The sequence below is a fragment of the Pectinophora gossypiella genome, chromosome 17, assembly GCF_024362695.1.
Source record: "Pectinophora gossypiella chromosome 17, ilPecGoss1.1, whole genome shotgun sequence".
Taxonomy (NCBI): Eukaryota; Metazoa; Arthropoda; class Insecta; order Lepidoptera; family Gelechiidae; genus Pectinophora; species Pectinophora gossypiella.
This window is the reverse complement of record NC_065420.1, coordinates 12791155-12814625: the sequence shown is the minus strand read 5'-3', so window position 1 is coordinate 12814625 and position 23471 is coordinate 12791155. Positions and strand designations below refer to the sequence as shown.

Below are 23471 nucleotides of genomic sequence, written 5' to 3'. Positions count from 1 at the left end.
CCCTCAGGCCTGTTGTCTTAAACGTTGTACCGGGTGAGAGCCTTCAGCGCTCCCCATTTGTCCGGCCAAGTAGTTAATGCCATCTGCGGCAAATCTACAATAAGTCACGTCAAAAAAAAAGTCTTTTCGCAAATATCCAGTTACAACTTATGTATGCCAACCGACTTTAGCACAATAATATTTATCCAGCATTCAGAGGTGGGCGAAGCAAGGGCGGGTCCAGACGTACAACTCCACTACTTAGTAGGTAAGTTAGTACAACTGATAGCGAGATAGCCTAGCTCTCTCGACTGGTTTCGTTTCTAATGCACGGCAACTGAGCTTGGTAGCTGGGTTCAACGCCCGGTGTGGTAAATTAATGAAGTGACAGGGGCGGTGAAGCAGTGATACTTGTAATAGGCAATACTAATGAATTGTACTGAATGATTACATTTGAAATAACTTATTCAATATTATTCAATTATAGCTTACATACTCGTATCCATCAAACTGATGTAAAAATGTTAGGAAAATGCTTTTTTAAATACTTCATTTATCTATTTATTTTAATTTTTCATGGTTTCTCGGTTGAAAGTTGAATCGTTCAAATTATTGTGATGCGACAATAAAAATCCTACCTAAGTTTTAGCCTATAAGAGATTTCTACCTTGTCAAAAGGGTAGCCTTTCTAAATTTTTTGTATTATTAAAAAAAACATCATAAAACAAAAGTGACTCCAGTCACAGCTATGTGAAAAGCCTAATTAATTAGACGCATTTGAAATGCTTTGTATTTAAAAGGTGTGACACCTCTGGAGTAGGATGTAATGTAAATTTAAATGTTGGAAATGTCTTTTGTATATCCTAATATAAATAATTAAAAGGTTGACGCATTTGAAATGCTTTGTATTTAAAAGGTGTGCTACCCCTGGAGTAGGATGTAATACAATTTATGTAAATGTTGGAAGTGTCTTTTACGTATCCTAAGTTGCATTATAATTGATGAGAAAAGGAAATGCAATTCCTTCCCAGATCTAATAAAATAGACGGAATGAGTTCGATGGTCTAGATATACGATACACATTGAGGAATATACGTACAATACAATATACTTAATGTTCTTCTTATCGTGTGGGCTGTGAGGTGGAATACCAAACTCATCATACCCTGGTGTCAGGGTTATTATTGAGCCACCAAACGCCCCTGACATGGCTCATGTAACGACTACTTACTTACATCAGTAAGTAGTAACCGGGACCAACGGCTTAACGTGCCTTCCGAAGCACGGATCATCTTACTTTCGGACAATCAGGTGATCAGCCTGTAATGTCCTAACCAAATTAGGGATCACAAAGTGATTTTTGTGATATATCCCCACCAGGATTCGAACCCGGGGCTTTCGGATCGTGTGCCCAACGCTCAATCACTGGACCACGGAAGCCGTTACTTGTATGTGTAATTAATCAATTAGTATTTAGCAATATAGCTAGGTTCACAATAATATGTGAGCTCAGCAGTATCTGGTCTAGATTACTAAGTTCATTGATAAAAAGCGGTCTCACGAAATCCACTACCATTTAATACAAGTTCGCCCCAATTCCCACTCCATCTAAGTAGTCTACACACTTTACTCGGAATTTCTTCACAGACTTACAGCAAACGTGTGCAATTTGCACCAAAATAGCTCATGAAAATAGTCAGATGTATATATCGTATAGGGTGATTTGTGAATTCTCCGAAATTTCATTCATTCATATCATCACCATCAACCCATTAACGTCCCCACTGGGGCACGGGCCTTCCCTATGGATGAATAGGGAGATCGGGCCTTAAACCATCACGCGGGCTCAGTGCGGATTGATGGTTATTAACGACTGCTAATGCAGCCGGGACCAACGGCTTAACGTGCTTTCCGAAGCAGTTTTTTTTTTGTGGTCACCCATCCTATGACCGGTTTATGCGAAAGTTGCTTAACTTCAACAATCGCAGACCGAGCGCGTTTACCGCTGCGCCACCGAGCTCCTCGTTCATATCATATTTAGGTTAAAATCGAGAACCATTTGAATGATTTTACATATGGTTTTTACTAAGAAGAGATGGTAAACAATGTACCTAATTTGAATTTGCTGCGAGTTGACGTGCTTATATTTACGTACTTACATAATATTTTGTTAGCGATTAAGTGCATGTATGTGTGTACAGTCTCCGTTACACATAAGGCATACTGCACCAAGCCACTTAGCCCTTACATAACACATAATTAAGTTTTTCCTAACTTACTGGCTTGTAATTACGTTTATTGTGCAAAATTGAAACCATGTGATACAATCGAGGCCTCCACTTAATTCACGGGTATTGTTCTAATTAAAAATAATTAGTTTCAGCTAATTAATTTTGCATTTTAAAAGACCCTGCATGTGGTTTAGGTGTATCATGTTTAAAAATATATTCAGGGTGTTAGTGACATCGTAACGAATACTGAACGGGATAATTCAGACCATGATTCTGAGTTGAAATCAAGTGGAATTTTCCGTCGCAAAATTCATGTTTTTTGTTTTTCTAAATTATTTCCAATTCTATACTTTTACAGACTGAAGCAACCCTCTCAGTATTTGTTACGATGTCACTTACACAACATACAGGTAGCCATACAATTACATGTAGGTGTTAGTGACTCCATGGTGAGAGTATGATTCTGAGTCGATATCAAGTGGATTTTTTGTAGGAGTAGTCATGAAAATTATAGTATTTTTTTTTTAATTATTTTCAGTTCTATACTTTTTACAGAAAATTCCACTTGATTTAAACTCAGAATCATGGTCTGAGTCATCCCTGAAAGTTTTCGTAACGATGTCACTAACACCCTGAATTTTGCGAAAGGTACCGTACGTTTTGCGCATAGGGTACATTTTGCGAAAGGTACATTCTGCCTAAAAGGCTATAATATTTAGCCGCATTGCCGTCTCTAATGGTAACACAGAACTCGAACAATAAATCAATGTTATCATTTACGAAACTGTTTCTGTCGACTCAATTTAACTAATAACAAATTAAAATAATTAACGCCTATACATCAAACCTTATCATAAAGATCATAAGATCGATGTCTGCAACTGAATAAATTATCGACCTAATTTAAATTTAATACGAGGTATTACGTATTACATATTATTATGTTAAGACACGACTGTAATAGACGGCGATACGGCTCACTATCTATCACGTTGGTCTAACAGAAAGCTCGGTGAGGTGTGGGTAATTAGTTCATGTTGCGATGGACATACCTCTGAAAACCCCGATTTGGATATAGTCGTGAACATAATTATGTTATAGACTTAGATTATTTCGCGTAATATGTCAAGAGCTTCGACCAATAGCAATACGATTTTATCCACGTAGATAGCACTCGAAGTCTCTTGGTCGAAACCCACGGTTATATAATTTGCGCCGCGACTCGGTACCCGTGCCTCGGGTTAGACGCGTATAGAGTTAGGTACTTTATTTTTAGTGAGTAATTTATCTACTGTTTCTACATACAACTTCTCTACTAGACCATCATCAGCCCAGTGCAGTCCACTACTGGATATAGGTCTGTCTACTATATAAACCTGCAATCAATCAATAATTCTTTATTGCACCAAAACATTTTAACTGAGAACATGTACAGACGAATAAAATAAGCACAATAGGCGGTCCTATTGCTAAACAGCAATTTCTGCCAGGCATTGGAGCGTAGGGTGGTGCAATACAAAAAAAAATCAAAATTTAATTAAGTGCGGAGGTGTGATATATATGTATAAGTGGGTAGATTCGTAATCATTATTATGTTGATACCTGCGTTCCTACTACGTGTGTGTTTTTATCTTGGATTAAACGTCGTAGTGAAAAGCCGTGGTTTTACTGGTTCCCTATCAAGGTTGACTAATATAGCCTAGATTGTTCACTTATAACACCAAAACTCTATAAAATCTATTAAACTTAGGCTTAGGGCACACCCCGGGCACTTCATACAAATCACCTCGTTTTACACAGACACTACACATTGACATTATCGTACACGCGCATCTGTGTGTGTGACGTCTGACGCCATACGATTATGATGTGAGAGTGAGGTAAACCTAGCTCCGCCGAGAGTTACCGTTCTATACGTAATATATTATTATTCCTTATTCTATGCTTAGGGTCGCTAGGTAGGCTATTTTAGTTTATCGTGTCCACTAAATTGATGTCGATTAGTGCGTACCGAAGGAAGTGGAACCTGAAATTTGGACCTAGCCCAACCTAGGCTCTAGACAAAGTGAACGAATGACCTGGATTCTTGGTTAGGTATTTAGACTACCACTTAGTACATGTGGCTTGTTCGCAACGCATTGTGGCGGTTTAGGGTTCCTTTGGTAAATGGAAAAACCTTTGCTTTATTTTGGTTGCTTAAAAGTGACACACAGCGAGTGACGCTTCTTAATGTCTTTTTTTTTTAATTTAAGGATAAACTATTTATTTGATTCGGAAACTATATAGTAATGATTGATTGTAGTTATATTTCACCACGATAATTAAAAAAAACTGCTATCAAGAATAAAATAATCAAACGCTATTTTCCCATCAACTTTTTTATTTAAAATTATGTTGTTGGGAAACACTTTGATTTTTCAGTAAAATAACAAATAAAAAAAATGGTGATTATATTCCATGCCCCCTCCGGTTAATTGAAGGGATTCCTATGCCCAGCAGTGGGACGTATACAGGCTGTTTATGTTTTAAGTATACGAAAAAATGGGCTACTAAACTCTTCCGCAACACAGTCATCATATAGCAGCGTGGTAGAGTATGCTTCTTAACCCATCCGGTTCTGTGAATAATGTTGGATGGTTTTTGGGGTACTTAAGAAATCTACTAACTATAAACTTCCCAATACCAGTATGGAGTATACTCCACCACGCTGCTTCATGACGTGTTGTTAAAGAAGAAACATTTAAATATAATGGCTTAGATAAATAAAATCAGTATACGGAACCCATTGAAACCCGACACACGCTATACCTCATTAAATAGCTGACATGTACAACATAATTAAAGGTTTTTGTAGTGCTAAATAACTTAAGAGTATTTTACACATACCAACGATAAACTAATGACTAAAGAATGCGAGATATTTCTACTTAAAGTGAGAAAACCATTTGGGTCGCATGAAAAATGTATGTGGGAGTCGTTTTGTGGCTACATACAAAAGCTTACCCCCGTGATCTCTTTAGGGTCGACAGATGGTATAAATATATTTTATTTATAAACTAGTAATCTACCTTGTTTTAAGTTTACGCGATTATTATCATAATTAAAACACATAATAACAGGTTCTTACCGCGTTTAAATCAGGGATATGAGACTCAAAAAAAATTCAATAGGGAAGACGGGTTCAAATTAGTGAGCTTGTGGAATCCAGTGGTAGGTGTTGTAAAAAGCTTAACACACAGACACACACACACACACACACAGTGAGTGCGGTTTGTCGTAGTGAGTTTGGTGCGAGTTCAGATGGTTCCGAACATTCCGATATTAAATACATAAACAAGCGGCAAAGAAAGAGGGTAGACAGATATGTCTGCCCTTAGAAAATTACGGATCTACCTACTCCACTCCAATCTCTTCAGTCATCCCGTGATCATGGCACTTGCAACAGTGTCGAAATATTGGGAGTCTCATATCCCTGATTTAAACGTGGTAAGAACCCGTTATTATGTGTTTTAATTATGGTAATCTACCGCTTTGGTCCTTTGCATACCGGCTTGCTTCTCAAACACGGAGAGCGGGTTCGATCCGACTCCAGCTGATACGCCTCACCACCTATCACGTTGGTCTAACAAAAAGCTCGGTGACGCGTGGGTACTTCGTTGTCTGACTACCCTAATAGGGACTATACTCAGTCGTGAGCTTATATTATGTAAAAGTAATCTACATTTTATACATTAAGTACTTGGCCGGTCAAAAAGATAATACATTCCTTATTAAAACCGATATAAGGTGCTCTATTAACTTTTGCAAAGTTTATCGCTTTTTTTTCGACGTGACTTATTGTAGATTTGCCGCAGATGGCATTAACTACTTGGCCGGACAAATGGGGAGCGCTGAAGGCTCTTACAGGCCTGAGGGTGCCCAGTTGGGCAAAAGTTTATCGCAACTTACGCCACATTTAATTGATAAAAAGCTTTTGTTTTTGTGTCTGTATTCAGTTAAACAAAAAGGGTCACTAATAAGGAAATGCTAGTAAGAGTAAGGGAAAACAGGCAAATACTTATTAAGAGTTTTGAGGACAGAAGAGGCAGGACGATCGGACACTTAATGGACATGACGAATTTATTAAAAACATCGTAGAAGGGAAGCTATAAGGAAAGAGAGGAAGGGGAAGACCAAGAAGAGCTGACATTGAACAGAAAGAGAAGGTAAACGTCGTGTGTGATAAGGACGTGAAAGAATTGGCCTTTGATAGACAAGAACGGAGAATATTACACCGACAAGAGCGTGGCTCTTAAATTAATGATGATGTCAGTATTCATGATAACTTAACAATATTATCGTCTTTTTAACCGGAGGATATCAAAGAATACAAGAGAACCTTTAAAGCTCATACATAGATATGTTTAACAGTTAACTTATGATAGTGTTGACACATTTCTCCCTTATCACTTCTTAGAACCGACTAGTGACATAAAAAAGATGAGACTTAGGCCCATAGCACACGGCGTATTTTAAACGCGCAGAAGACGCGCGTTTCAGGAACGCGCGTCTTCGGCGCCGTAGACGCTGATTGTTGCGTTTGCATTGATGATAGAAGCGCGCGCATGAAGCGCGTATACGCGCGTTTGAAGCGATACAAACGCGCGTACAAAGGAGCGGAGTAGGGGTAGGGGGAGGCGCTCTTTTTAAAAGAAGTACTAGAGCCAACGTAAGCAGTGTTGTCTCAACCGACGCCATTGTACAACTGAAGAAGAGGAGTCTCTGATCAAAACGCAAAAGCTACGGGCGACTACAGCGCGTCTGTATCGCTGTATCTGCGCGTATACGTGCAGTAGAGGCGCGTTTCACGATCGCCCCGTGTGCTTAAGTTACAAGGTTGCAATCGAATCTCGTTTGAATCGCGTATACGCGCGTAATCTGCGCGTCGTCTGCGCGTTTAAAATACGCCGTGTGCTATGGGCCTTACATTCATTAGATAAGTAGGTACCTAAGTACTTAGGGTAGGCAAAGATGGGTAAGTACAAGCACTGGATAGAAAGAGATTGGAAGGGCCAAGTGAGCGCAAAACGCAAACCATACATGTATGAGCAAATAGTTCATAGTTTTTTGCACTCCACTCGTCCGCGAACTTGGGTGGGTACAAGTACTTTTATTTAAATGTTTCCACAATATCATGGATGGAAATGGTTAAGGGCAACTGGGTCGTGTACTAAGTTCAAGATAAATTATGAAATTCTAATTAAATACTAAATAAAGAACAAACTAAAACAAACACTTTTTTTTCTATTTAACTTTATATGAATTTTAATCAAGAAAAATGTACATTGTTTTAGGTTTACGCGGTTATTATCATAATTAAAACACATAATAACGGGCTCTTACCCCGGGTTAATATAGAGAGTCTCATATCCCTGATTTAAACGCAGTAAGAACCCGTTATTACGTGTTTTAATTAAGAAAAATGTAATACTTAATAAGTCCGACATTTTATTAAATTTTTAGTATGATGTCACAGTGTGCTTATTCATAGAAATTCCCTGTTATTTCGTGTTTTGACGTTTAGTAAAAGTAACTGATTTGATTAGTTGGAAACTAGCCTATTTTTTTCTGAATTTACTGCAATTGCTTTAATTTTTTCACAACTCAATACATTAATAACTATTTAAAGATAAAAGGTCTAATTTCTGAGAACAAAATAATTGAAGTGTATTATTTTCGCTCGCTCGGCCTTTAACGGTTTGTCACTCGCTCAAAATGACCATATAATGCATTTAAATGCATTCTCAACTACGTAATAAGACTGCGCATTATGTTATGTATGACACGGTAATGTTTACGCGCACGAAAACAATGTTACAGGCGCAAGCGCATAAACCACTATGTGTAATTAGGGACGACACTTTGCTATTTGGTGTCGTGTCCTAAATATTAATTGAGCCGAGGTTCGCGCCCATCTGGGTGCCCAGCCCTGTTATCTTAAATTATGTACCGGGTGAGAGCCCTCAACGCTGCCCATTTGCCAATCCGACCGGTGTCAGGGTTATTATAGAGCTGCCATAGGCCCCTGACATGACACATGTAACGACTAAGTACTTACATCAGTAAATAGTAACCGGGACCAACGGCTTAACGTGCCTTCTGAAGCACGGATCATCTTACTTTTGGACAATCAGGTGATCAGCCTGTAATGTCCTAACCAAACTGGGGAGTGATTTTTGTGATTTGTCCCCACCGGGATTCTAATTCGGGACCTCCGGATCGTGAGCACAACGCTCAACCACTGGACCACGGAGGCCGTTAACTAACCGAACCAACGGTTTGTTAGGTATTTTAGAACTCCCTTATTCATATTGGTAACGGTTCTTACTAGAGGTGGGTCCCGAGTCCCGAATTAAACCCCCTAAGTAATTAATGTCAATCTACAATATGTCACGTCAAAAAAAAAAATAAGGTGGGTCCTGAATTTGTCAACTTGTATTGATTGGGTCGTAGATCGCCTATTTACTGTTGGGATAAACATAGACCATAGAATTCGACTTAGTTACCTACTAAGTACCGTTGATTTCCGTGTGGTTTCTGTCCTGTGTTGAATTTAATGTACATGTACTTATGTCTGTGTCTGTGGTGTCTGGGAGTAATAAATGTTTATTTCTTTCTTTTAATACCTTTACTTTCGCTATTCACTTTTGTTATTATATACAACTACAAAATGCTAGCAACCCTGAACATTGAACAATCATAATACTTATGAAGTCACAATTATTTACGCGTGATAACAATGGTGATTGTTGACCCCGCTATGGGACGATTATTAAGAGAAGATTCACGAGTAACGAGTTGGTTTTATGGTATATTCGTGTGATACCATATATGAGTTGAATTGGGCAAACATGGTTATAAAGCTTGTTGCACACAGAGCAGAGTTTAGGGATCCGTAATTATGTATACATCTTTGTGATAATATTCTACATACATAGGTACATACATACATAAACTTACGTCTATTTCCCACCGGGGTAAGCAGAGACTATAGAATACCATTTGCTTCGATCCTGACACACTTGTCTTGCTTCCTCCACATTCATCAATCGCTTCATACACACACACACCGGTTTTAAGTAGATCGTATTAAACCTTTTCTAAGGACAAATTCTATTAAAGTCATTTGGTATTAAGTATAATATATTATAATTTATGTACACCATTAACACATGTTTATGGAACACGATGTTCGTGCGTCACCCAACAGGGTCCACACAATATCAGCGTCGTGGTTCACGCCGCGACTTGTGCTGAGTGAGGCCCTTTTATCTCAGGACGTCCACCACTACCTTATGATCGTTTCGACAAACATCCGTCTTGATTTTTTTTGTAATTGTTTAGTGGAAATTTGATATGATGTTATTCTTTTTTTGTGTGTGGCGCCCTTTTATAATAAACTATTTCTATTCTATCGTCTTCTATCGTGTGGGTTGTGAGGTGGAGTACCAACCTCATCAACCCTGGTGGTCAGGGTTACTATTGAGCCACCAAAGGCCCCTGACATGGCTCATGTAACGACTACTTACTTTTTTTTTCAGCGGATAAGAAAGATACAGGTATAACTTAAAATAAAATTAGGAAGTGTCTGCAGGAATCAGGGCCAATATGTATATTGAATTCTTTATCTAATCTAGCCAACAAGATCCCACTGCTAGGCAAATGCCTCGCCTTCCTCTTTCCAGTTTTCGCGGTCCTGTGCGTACACAAATATACTATATTGAATTATAATCACTAAATAAATAACTACTAAGATTCACAATAATAATAATGATGTTATACTCCACAGCGATGTGACAGCCCAGCGACCCATTCCTTGTAAAATGTCAATCACATTCAATTAAAACATGATGCCTCGTTTATTCAACATATTAATAACTTCTCAACTCTTCGTACCTTTCCTCCCAAGGCCGGAACCGCCTCAGTGACCTCACAGACAAACAAACAATCGACTATGGCAACTGTAACCTACATTAGATGCAATTTCGGCCGTCAACAATCCGTCTGGTTTCGGCGCGCAGCAACCATTCTTGATACGGCGAACGGTTTTACGATTGGTTAAAGTCATGAGAGATGGAGACCTAGAATTTAAACTCACGACGAGGTACGATAAGGTGCAAAAGTCCAATCAGTTTCTTGCAAAGTACGGTCACGAGCATTAATATGTATACACTTTGGTACCATGTCACATTAACTTTTTTGACAAAATGAACTGTAAGTCTCACTAAATGTCAAATTATGTTAGTGCGACAGAGTCCTAAAGTGGGTACATTATATTGCTCATGACTGTACTAGTAATAAATTAACTGGTTGCACTTAAAACCTCCTGGTTACATGTCGTTTCTGTCTTCTTCTTCAGATGCCTCCCCAACTAGTGGAGGTTGGCCATCAGCTCTGAAAAATCCTAATCTCCCGCGAGGCGGAACATTTCGACCGCACTCGTGATCCCGGTCCACTCCCTGATATCGAAATCGTCGTTTCTGTAATAGACCAAAAACACCTACAAAAACATAAATGTTATAACTATGACAACTAATGGTTCATAATTTCACTACTGTTTACAAATAATTCGCTGGGCTCAGTGACTGCACTTTTGCTCTTTGATTGTACATCCATCGCAAGATGAACTAAGTACGCACAACTTTTTTTGTTGTATCGATGGCCCTCTGCTGCGCATGTCAGGGAGCTCCGGGATCTCTGTCGAACGCAACGGTGCTCGCCTCGCACTTGCTTTTATTAAAGCGCATCCCGGGGTAGCCCTACACCTACGCCATCCCACTTTTACAGCAATACGAGGCCATGACGCATTATGGTCCCTCCCGGAGATCGTGTGTTGAGCGGTTCACCCCCGCCTACACCACCCACGATCCCCAGTGTCCCCATTCAGTCGCCTTTTATGACAGGCAGGGGGTACCGTAGCCCTATTCTTACGCCCGGAACTACAGAGCGGAAGTACGCACACCTAATCGAGCTTTCTGTTAGATCAACGTGTTGGTGAAAACTGCACTTAAGATAAATTAATAACTCATTGGTGCAAGTCCGATTCTGAGTCGAGTCCGTTTGGTGGTGTGGAAACCCACAATACCAAGAAATGCATTTTCGGAGGTATGTGACCTAACCTGCATTGGGCTGGTTTTCCCTTCGCAGGTTGGTAGGGCAGATAGGCAGTCGCTTCTGTAAAAAACCGGACCAGTCAAATCTTCAGGTTAGGTAAGCGGACCCTGTGGAGAACGGGATAATGCTAGGGAGATGATGATGATTGATGCAATTTAGATACCGTTCGAACCAACGCTCCCCGTTTGAGAATAAAGCGGGTCTACCACGGTGTTGCTGGTGTATCATTAACACTCTACAAAAAAATAGTCATAGTCATAGTCATAGTCATTTATTGATAATAATAATTACACGTCACAGATATTACAAAATTCAATTAAATTAAATATTACTACGGAATTCAATTACATTAAAATATATTATCAATTACAGGTCGTCAAAACTATAGAATGCCTGCTCAATAAGCCATTTTTTAAGTTTATGTTTAAATATAGTACAATTCTTTGCTTGTATGATATGGTCAGGCAGTTTGTTGTACACCGGTAGGTAAAACTTACCTATAATCACGTTTTCGCTAAAAAATCATAGCTTGCGCCGAACCATCCAACTCTCGAGAAGCGCAAGGTTGTCCGCGGTATTATTCGCCTAATATCGCTAACAAATTAACTCCGTGGTAGGTACAGTGGTTGAGTGTTGGGTCACGATCCGGAGGTCCCGGGTTCGAATCCCGGTGGTGAGTTGGGGACATATGACAAAAATCACTTTGTGATCCCTAGTTTGATTAGGACATTGCAGGCTGATCACCTGATTGTCCAAAAGTAAGATTATCCGGGCTTCCGAAGGCACGTTAAGCCGTTGGTCCCGGTTAGTACTTACTGATATATTAGTCGTTACATGAGTGGGTATTGTCAGCAGCCTTTGGCGGCTGAATAATAACCTTCACATCAGGGTTGATGAGGTTGGTAATTCACCTCGCAACCCACACGATAGAAGAAGTTGAGTGTTGAGTTTGAATCCCGGTAGGGACATATCACAAAAATCACCTTTTGATCACTAGTTTAGTTAGGACATTACAGGCTGATCACCCGATTGTTCGAAAGTAAGATGATGCGTGCTTCGGAAGGCACGTTAAGCCAGGCAAGTTACTACTTACTGATGTAAGAACGTAGTGATTAACGTAGTGACCTTTGGCAGTTCAAAAATAACCCTGGCACCAGGGTTGATGAGGTTGGTAATCTACCTCACAACCCACACGATAGAGGAAGACAATTGAAACAAGCACGTGTGCAAGCGTAAACTGGGTTGATCGATCGTTTGAAATTATGTCATTTGTGATAGTAATATTTATCTTAAGTATATAGGCTTATTAGACCTAGGCTTTGTTTAAGTAATCTAGAAACTAGAACAAATATTAGTCGTTAAGACTAGACAGTAAGGCGACTGGGTTTGATTGATGATCGTATTAGTGAGTAGATAAATTTAAATAGGTAAGTGTCAATGTTCTACATTTAGATAATACATTATACCTAAATTCACAATTCATTGAGGAGCTCGGTGGCGCAGCGGTAAATGCGCTCGGTCTGCGATTGTTAAAGTTAAGCAACTTTCGCAAAGGCCGGTCATAGGATGGGTGACCACAAAAAAAAGTTTTCATCTCGAGCTCCTCCTTGCTTCGGAAGGCACGTTAAGCCGTTGGTCCCGGCTGCATTAGCAGTCGTTAATAACCATCAATCCGCACTGGGCCCGCGTGGTGGTTTAAGGCCCGATCTTCCTATCCATCCATAGGGAAGGCCCGTGCCCCTGCAGTGGGGAGGTTAATGGGGTGGTGATTATGTGATGATGGTACCAAAGTGTATACATATTGATGCTCGTCCGTACTCCACCCCACAAAAAGAGAATGTCATTAACTCGTCAGTATTTACTGACGAGTTAATGACGACCCAATTGGGTCGTCAGGATCGTATATAACATCCTTTGGGCTATTTTACTTGTCGTGCCAAACAATGCTCACAAAACTCTTGAATTATGCACGATAATTGCCATTTTGCAAGGTCCTTTGCGTCTTTAGGTCACTTTTGACGTTTTTGTGACCTGTAAAAAGCTAGACTTACCCGGATAACTTCATGCCTAGATAATATCTGTCAACATTAAGTTATTATACTTATAATTTGAATAATCGTAGCAATTTTTGTCCCGGAAACTGTGTCGTAAGATTATGATTTTAGTTAGTGTCTGTCTGTATGTTTGGTCGTTCTTTGTGTTCCGCTAAGGTGTTGAGGCCAGGAGATTAGCGGAGAGCGATATCTTGATGGTCACACAATTACGGGATGATTTTTTTTAAAGAAAAGTGTGTCAGGATAGAAGCAAATGGAATTTCATAGTCTCTGCTACCCATAGTTAACAGTCTGCTAAAGTGAGTTTATTATGTATGTACTTACATATGTATATTTTCTTGTTTCTGAAGTCCGGACTTGCACCAATGAGTTATTAATTTATTTTAAGTGCAGTTTCCACTTACACAGTTGGCTCGACCATTATAGAGGGCGATACAGCTCACCACCTATTACGTTTGTCTAACTGAAATATAGGTGAGGCGTGGGTACTTAGTTCATCTTGCGATGGATGTACCTCTGACTGCCCTACTAGGGATTTAGTCGTGAGCTTATGTTTTGTTACGTAAAGGTGAGTGATGACTTTCTATCTAAAAAAGTCCATCGCTAAGATCCATGAACGTTTTTCTGCTTTCTCGCTTCCCACTAACTGTATGGCCCCCTTATTGTGAGACGTCTATATCAAGATTTCACATTTTTCGTCTCGCTTCGACACGCAGATTTTAATTACAATTACCTCGGAACCTTTGTTAGCCTCTGCCATCGAGATTTTGTGATTCGAGCCTACATTTAGCCCTAAAATTGTTATTTATACCTAAAATTATCTGACTCTTTGTTTTTTTATCTTTACGGTAATACAAACATGCAGGCAGCGCCTTTAAGTAGGCATCATGCTTGGAGATTTTCGCGTGATATGTGTACTTAAAGGCCTCCATGGTTATCGTTAGAGCGCTGGGCACACGAGCTGGAAGTCGGGGCTCCATTTCCGACAGGGACAATATTGAAATTACTTCGTGAGACTGTCCCTTTGTTTGGCTAGGACATTGTAGGTTAAATCACCTGATTGTCTGGAAAAAGTAAGATGAATTCGGAAGGTATGTTAAGCCGTTGGTTCCGGCCTACTAGTCCTAACACCTCAACCAAACTGCATTGGACCAGTTTGTGGAGTATGCTCCATACCCCCGCCGCTTATAAGGGGAGGCCTGTACCCAGCAGTGGGACCTATAGACCAAAGAAGCTGCCCTCTTCCTTTTTTGACGTGTCTTATAGATTTGCCGCAAATGGTATTTACTATTTAGCTGGACAAATCGAGCGCTGAAGGCTCTCTGAGGGAGCTGTCTTCTACCATCAGTGAATACAATCCTAAAAGAACTCCCTTATTCTTCTCAAAAACTTGAAAAGTAGATCCCAGGCAAAATAAGGAAGCACTCATTGTCATTGGTGGCATTAGCCTCGAAGACTTGGAGTCAAATATAATTACAGACTCTGAAACTATTGTTCATTGCAGACTTATAGTAAATAACCTCGACATAATTTGACAATAGATGGTTTTCGCACGGCTAGAAAGATTAATACGATCCGATCTGTGCACGGTGAGAAAATTATAGGTACCTACGTATTCATTATGGATTAATGCAGTTTTTGCAAAAATAGAAACGGGGGAGGGGAGGTTAAAAAAGCCACATCGAAGCAAGTCATCTAAAAAGTAGTTGCGCAATGCAAACAAATTTCAAATAGCAATGTTGCTTTTTTAGATGAATTGTTTCGATGTGGCCTTTTTAACCCCCCATTTATACATGTAGCTACACTTGCTAATATTTAACTTCAAATCAATTACATTTTGTCTGATGCAAACAATTCATTAAGTATCATCAAACTTATACTTAATATATACTTATTAATTTGCATCTTACGAAAAATTTAAGAATGGCATTATTATCTGAGATTGTTCGCAAGTTTTTGTTGATTACTTGTCTATTGAAGATTAAAGTTTTTATATTCCCATCTATCGTTTTATAAATGTTGTCAAGGACCTCCTTTGTATATACAAGTATATACAGGTGAAAAAAGGAAAAAGAATGTGATGTGTGAGTGAAGTAGGTACCTGCTTACAGTTTGATATTATTATGTTTAAGTAATGTACATTTATGTAAACTATAGCTACCTACGCTTCTAATTACAAAACTCTTCCTTCCTTTACAATGCGTAAACGCGAACATAATCTCTCTACCTTAATTTTCCCGCTATAATTTACAACAGCCATCTTATAAAGCAATTAAATGGCGCGCGCGTCAAAATTTTACCACCAAAAATTGCAAAATCATGTTACTTTTCCCTCATTACATAGCGTAATCTCTTTCGGCTTTCGTCTCAGCAATTATTCAATTTTAAGTGAAGTGTTGTTTGTCTTGCCCTGTTTGGTTTGAGCGCGAAAGTGTGTAATTGACGAATCTAAAATTTTAAGAATTAACAAAGAAAGTGCGCTTGGGTTGCGCAATTACAAACATTACAATGCGATTCGTTTTGACCGAATTTTGGTAATTTTCAATTTACGAGTAAATTGTCACGTAATTTATTAGAGGTAGGTATTTTTTCGAATATTATTGATTTGACAGATATACTTTTTTATTATAAGTATTACATTTTTATCATGGCTAGGTGCATGTACAAATAAACGTTTATTATTTTTTTTTTCCTTTCTACTAGTAGCGCAATTTATTTTACCTTTATCTATGTACTATGTATGTTAAATACTTAGTATTTAATCAACGTATTTGATTTGATCAAGTTTACAAATAAAAAAAATGTCAAATTCGCTTTCAGAGGTCCATGTTGTTCTATGCCTTTGACAGGATCATCTTTGATTTGAATAGACAAATGAATTTTATTTTCATTTTTGACAAAATCTCCATCGAATATGTTACGTTATAAAACAGCCTAATTGATGTCAATACGAATCACTAAGTCATCATCATCATCAATTTAAGAGCCACGCTCTTGTCGGTGTAGCATTTTCCATTCCAGTCTATCAAAGGCCAATTCCTTGACTTCCCTATAAGACACGACGTTAACGTTTTCTTTAATTAGTTCCATGTAAGCTCTTCTTGGTCGTCCCCTTCCTTTATTCCTTCTAGCTTTCCTTCTATGATGTTTCAATAAATTCGTCGTGTCTTATTTTGTCTTATTATCTTGTCTCTTCTGTCCTCAATAATTCTCAGTATTTGTCTCTTTTCCCTTACTCTTACTAGCACTTCCTCATTCGTAACCCTTCACTTGCAACCCTCGTCACTAAGTACCTAACTAATAATCATCAATTACTTTTTAATCACTTTGAAAGTGAAGTGAACAGTATGTATTTCACTATGACATTAAGCCCTCTAGTTCACCTTGACAGGCGATCGCATCGTCGGGATGCCATAGCATCTATGCCGATAGAGATATCTAATAGGTCGAGGGAAACGCAAATTTTGGAACGAGGACACACTACTACTAAGTCTTATACTAAGTCTTAAATGTTACGAATAAAATATATACATACTTATATATATATATATATATATATATATATATATATATCTGTCTGTTTGACAGATCTAATAAGTGCGTAAGCTAGTGTTGTAACGTTTATGAGCATAGTGATATATCAGTCAATATTAGGTCGATCGATTCTTTTCTATTTCACAGTATTATAGATTTATATTACGATCGATTCTTCTCTATCTAACAGAATAGATTCATAATTATTACTTCAAAGTACCTAAGTTTTATTGCCTTTCCACAAAATTTTCTTTCTGCCAATGTGACACTTTCATAAATGAACATTATTATGATCATAATCGCCGGTTTACTTCATCAATAATAATTCTTCTATCGTGTAGGTTGTGAGGTAGATTGCCAACCGCGTCAACCCTGGTGTCAGGGTTATTTTTATTTTTCGGGACCTCCGAAATGTGAGCTCAACGCTCAACCACTGCACCACGGAGGTCGTTGAATCGACAGTCACAGTGAGGGATTGACATAAGATGACAAAAGATATATTTTTATTTGTCTTTGTCAATTGTCAATATACGATCCCGACGACCCGATTACTCTAGCCATAGAGGCAGCCAATCAGCTCGCGACACCAAACACTTCAGGTCCTCGATACCGACCCCGCCGGCGTGGTCGTCGATTTCCCTCATTCAGCGCTTATCGCTATCGATCCACTAGGGTCGATTAATTCTTTCAAATATATTTCCTCTCAGACGACGCCCTGAGCCGAGGTTCGCGCCCAACTGGGCACCCTCAGGCCTGTTGTCTTAAACGTTGTACCGGGTGAGAACCTTCAGCGCTCCCCATTTGTCCGGCCAAGTAGTTAATGCCATCTGCGGCAAATCTACAATAAGTCACGTCAAAAAAAAAAATTCAATTGTCACAATAGTTGTTTGCAACTTGGCTGAGACCCCTGTCGTAATAACACCTAGCTTCCAACTAGTCAAATCAGTTAGTTTTTACTAAACGTCAAAACACAAACTTACTATTGAATTTTTATGAAAAAGCAACCTGTGACGTCATGGAAAAACGTGACAAAATGTTGCACCTATTATTACATTTTTCTTTATTAAAATTCATAAATAAGTTAAATAGAAAAAGACAACGTTTTTTGTCACCTTTAGATCTGTCTTTAATTTTATAATTTATCTTTGACCTACCACCAACCCGCATTGGAGCAGCGTGGTGGAGTATGCTCCATACCCCCTCCGGTTGATTGAGGGGAGGCCTGTGCCCAGGAGTGGGACGTACACTTATAGGCTGTTTATGTTATGTATCTTTGACCTAGGAAAATATAAGCTTTCCTTTTAATGGATACTAAAAGCTTTCCTTTCTTTGTTCCAGGAACACACTAAACAGTTATTGGAGCACCTCACAGAGACTGAAAAGATTTTTTTATTTGGTGCCAAACACAATGGTAAGCTATCCATGACCTATGAATATCTCTCGGGGCACGTTGGTCAAACCGGGTGAGACCCTTCAGCGCTCCTCATTTTGTCCGGCCAAGTAGTTAATGCCATCTGCGGCAAATCTACAATAAGCCACGACAAAAAAAAAGTTTGTCAAAAAAAATTGAGGGAACTTTTCCTTGATGCTTGATGTACTAAATAGCCACCTCGGGCTCACGGAATTTTCTAGAACAACGTGATAGACGATGCCGTATCGCCGTCTATAATGGTCCAGCCAACTGTGTTAGTCAAAATTGCACATAAGATAAATTAATTACTCCTTGGTGCAAGTCTCAAAGACCTCCACCAACCCGCACTGGAGGAGCGTGGTGGAGTATGCGCGCCTCTCCAATTGATTGAGGGGAGGAATGTCCCAGCAGTGGGACGTATTAGACTAAACAGCCAAATCCACAGTATCTGATTTACACCATTTTACATGTTATAACGAACCCCGGGGTTCGAACCCGCGCTCTCTATTTGAGAAGCAACGACCACAATGAGTCTTGAAACTAAACGTTTATTTTCCAGAGGCCCAATTCGAGGTGGTCCACCTCAAGCACCCGAAACGCCGCAAACGCTCTCTTTTCCACGAGGACCAAGACATAGCCACTTTGAAGCAGCATCTCAATGTCCAAGTGACCCCTAGGACCAGTTTCCTAGACCCTCAGTTCCTACTGATGAGAAGGTGGTCCAACAATACTGAGACGGTGTTGGACCAGCATGGTGACGAAGAGTTGGACCAGTGTTACTACAGGAGTGATAATGCTGCGTTATATCTTTGTGAAGATGTGGTGAGTTTAAATTACTTTAAGAACTAGCTGTCGAATCACTATGGGAAAATCATAGTAAGTATTCAAAATATTGTAAATACTTCCTAATCGATTATTTTATGTTTAACACGAAACCTACAACATTTTCATCCATATTAGTACAAGAGCTGAACCTAAAGATAGCGGATATGGGCTTACAAATACGTACAAATCGACGACGCAATCCTACATCAATTTGGCATTGTTCGTTGACGGAACTCTTGAAATATTGTACAATAATTATGGAAATGGAAAGAAAATAGTATTTAGTTAGTCTCAAAATAATATCATGGTTTGACATGTTATCGTAATTCGTATGTGACTCATGATGTAACCACTTTTATCGCTTTGGGCAACCGTAATAGTAATGGTGATGTAATCATTAATAAATAAATATATCAAACCAGCCTTCTTATGATCATCACCTCTTCTGCTCTGGTGCTTATCATTACTTAAAACAACACTTTTCGATTTCCAGAGAGGAGTGATAAAATCGAACAACAATATCTACACTATACACCCTTTACCTGAGAGATTTCATACTGAAGACTCCAAGTCCCACGTCATAGTCAAACGTCACGAAACAGATCAAAATAACAGTGATCAACCAACTTGCATAGAACAGGTAGATACAAATAAACCAATAAGTCCAGAACCCGTCAGAATATGGACTAAGCATAGGAGAAAAAGAGACTTAGAAGATAAACAAGAGACAAAGGATTTAGAAGGACTTAAGCTAGACCTAACTCATAAAAACAAAACTATAGGATCGTTTATCAAAAAACTAGTTAAAGACCCTAAGAGACAAAAACGAGCAATAATGCCAGCGATTTTTGTCGAAACAGCAGTGTTTGTAGACAGAGATTTGTATAAACACATGACAATAAACTTTCCAAAAGAGACTGAGAGAGAATTAGTGAGGTTCGTTTTAGCAATGATCAATGCTGTACAGCTTTTGTACCACGACCCGTCTTTGGGGAGGCCAGTGAACTTTATACTTAAGAGATTAGAGATCCTTCATGAAGACCCGGTGAATCTGAAGAGACCTCATGATATAGACAGGTTTTTGAGTAATTTCTGCACGTGGCAAAGACTGGAGAACCCACCTGGGGACAATGACCCTCTGCACTGGGACCACGCTTTAATACTTACTGGGTTGGACCTGTATGTTGTGAACAAGAATGGCAAAGTCAGCAGTCAAGTCGTGGGTAAGTGTTTTAGTGTATTAATATTGCTCATATTAATGGTTACATTTGAGAGAGCACAACTCTATAACCGACTACCGTCCGATATAAAACGTATTGACGCAGATCGATCATTTAAGGCCAAACTTTCCCATTATGTAACACAAAATATTTCTATTTAGAGCATCCTATAACTTTGTTTCTGTATGGCATCGTAAGCATGATTATTATTAAATATTTCTTAAGTAAGTGACTGTAAGTCTTTAATAAGAAATAAAGATTCTATAAACCTATATGACTACTGCTCATGTTATTTTTTTATGAGAGGAATCGCGTAAAACACAACGTACTTACTTAAAACTCATCTAGATTTCTTATTAATTCTTCTTCTTTCTTCTTTAGTATCATTTAAATCAACACAATATTACTACTACAAAACATTCGCATTTTTTCTCCTAGACTATTTTATTCGCCATTTTTTTTTTAATAGAAATCCATATTATTATATTCCACTAATGCACCTTGTTTTTATATATTTTTTCAACTTTGCCTTTATCATTTATTTTTATTGATACCAGTCTAATAAATAATACTGTTATGGAAAGACAACGTGTTTTTGCTTTATCTATTAAGACTAGTCTTCATAGATCTAGCCTAAGGTGAACATCGTCATCATCAGCCCATTAACGTCCCCACTGCTGGGGCACGGGCCTTCCCTATGGATGGATAGGGAGATCGGGCCTTAAACCATCACGCAGACCCAGTGCGGTTTGATGGTTATTAACGACTGCTAATGCAGCCGGGACCAACGGCTTAACGTGCCTTCCGAAGCACGGAGGAGCTCGAGATGAAAACTTTTTTTTTGTGGTCACCCAGCCTATGACCGGCCTTTGCGAAAGTTGCTTACCTTCAACAATCGCAGACCGAGCGCTTTTACCGCTGCGCCACCGAGCTCCTCAGGTGCGAGCTCCTAAGGTGAACATAATATTAGATATTCTACAGTACTTATACTGGTTCCTATAATCTTAACATGGAGAGTCATGTAGTCAATCCAAACGTAATGACTGGTATCGAATCTGGAAATTCTCATATCATCAATTTTGTTACGATCACATTGAACATCAATATTGCAATGTTGTTATTACCTATAATGGTGTTTTGAGATACAACTTCATTGGTAAATCTTGTTTTTGAAATGTAGCGAATGCGTTATGTATGAGTGATGATTTTACAAGGAATTGAGATCAAAATTGATCAGAAAATTTGAAGAAATTTATAGTGCAAAAAGATATAAATGATGTGCAATAGTAGATACATATAAATGTACTACAAAAATCACTCTGTGATCCCTAGTTTGGTTAGGACATTACAGGCTGATCACCTGATTGTCCGAAAGTACGATGATCCGTGCTTCGGATGGCACATTGAGCCGTTGGTCCCGGTTAGTACTTACTGATGTAAGTAAGTAGTCGTTACATGAGTCATGTGAGGGGCCTTTGGCGGCTCAATAGTAACCAATACATACCATATAAATATATATACCCACCCCATCAACCCTGGTGTCAGGGTTACTATTGAGCCGCCAAAGGCCCCTGACATGGCTCATGTCACGACTACTAACTTACATCACTAAGTACTAACAGGGACCAACGGCCTTTAACGTGCTTACCGAAGCACGGACCATCTTACTTTCGGACAATCTGGTGATCAGCCAGTAATGACCTAACCAAACCAGGGACCACAAAGTAATTTTTGTGATATGTCCCCACCGGGATTCGAACCCGGGACCTTCGGATCATGAGCCCATCGCTCAACCACTGGACCACCTCGGTCGTAACAACGTTATTAAAATTTATCGTTTACTCAAAAGCACACCATGGTCTGAATCATTCCTCTCAGTATTCATTACGATGTCACTAGCACCCTGTTTGCTATGGGATTGATAGCCACAAAATATTTCCAGGTCTAGCCCCGGTAGCTGGTATGTGCACTGTCACCAGCAGCTGCACAGTGAACGAAGGTCGCCATTTTGAAAGCGTGTACGTGGTAGCACATGAAATCGGACACAAGTGAGTAACGATTCAGAAATTAAACAATTAAGTACAGTAAGCAGAACGGTCATAAAGTGTAATAGTTATTCATCACATCATCAATTTAAGAGCCACGCTCTTGTCGGTGCAGCATTTTCCATGCTACTTTTTTAGGGAAAAATAGGGCAGTGGTTTCCCTCTTGCCTTCCGCCCCGCAGTACTCTGTCTGACGTAAGTTATTCACCTAACATAAAAACATCTGTGTGTGTCTCTGATGCCATGCGATTGAAGACAGTAAGTATGAGCGAGGGGGTGAGGGAAACCTAGCTCAGCCTCTGGTGGGGAGCGGAGAGTTGGCGTTCTATATATAGTATTATTCCTTATTCTATGCTAGAGGGTTACCATAATATCTTATTGTAACTGTTAAGTTTCGTCGTCTCACTGAGAAGAGATAAAGTATCTTCTATACCTACTACTACTGCCTAATACTACTATACTACTGTGCCTTTGTTAGTTAATGGTTGGCTTCCTGTATCCAGCAGTGAAAGATAAGATGCCTATGTATTTATTTGGACAACTTAGGCTCAATTATTAATTACAATTACTTAAAAACTATGCTAATCACAATGCAGTAATAAATAAACTGTTAATAAACTGTTTATTGAATTCAATAACTTGATCATTCCAGTCTGGGCATGCGTCACGACGGGCCTTTAGCTGACAACGGCTGCGACCCCAGCGCGTACATCATGAGCCCGACCCTGGGCAGCGGCAAGATCACCTGGTCGCAGTGCAGCAAGAACTATCTCCAGAAGTTCCTAGAGTAAGTTACAATTTTGGCGGCGAGGGTGTGTTGCCGCCAAAGAATGTTCTCGGGGTACCGAACAGAGCATAGTACCCCGCTAGCCACAAGTTGGTAGTGTGACTAGGGATCGACAATCCAATGGTGTTATGTTGGATTTTTTGTATATATATGCGTCTTGCTGTGTAAACCTCGTTATCGCGTTTCACGACTGCTTCAAGACTGCATTATTGAATGTGGCGCCATCTGTTGC

The 23471-nt window shown here is 39.2% G+C and overlaps 1 protein-coding gene across 1 annotated transcript in view; it reads left to right on the top strand.

Annotated features, from left to right (window-relative positions):
* LOC126374642 (A disintegrin and metalloproteinase with thrombospondin motifs 16-like) overlaps positions 1-23471 on the top strand; it is a 78047-nt gene that overhangs the window by 43067 nt on the left and 11509 nt on the right. Inside the window, exons 3-7 of the mRNA XM_050021332.1 lie at positions 18290-18362; positions 18922-19184; positions 19681-20410; positions 22350-22455; positions 23105-23239. Coding sequence (XP_049877289.1) covers positions 18290-18362; positions 18922-19184; positions 19681-20410; positions 22350-22455; positions 23105-23239 — 1307 coding nt within the window. The remainder of the gene's footprint in view (positions 1-18289; positions 18363-18921; positions 19185-19680; positions 20411-22349; positions 22456-23104; positions 23240-23471) is intronic.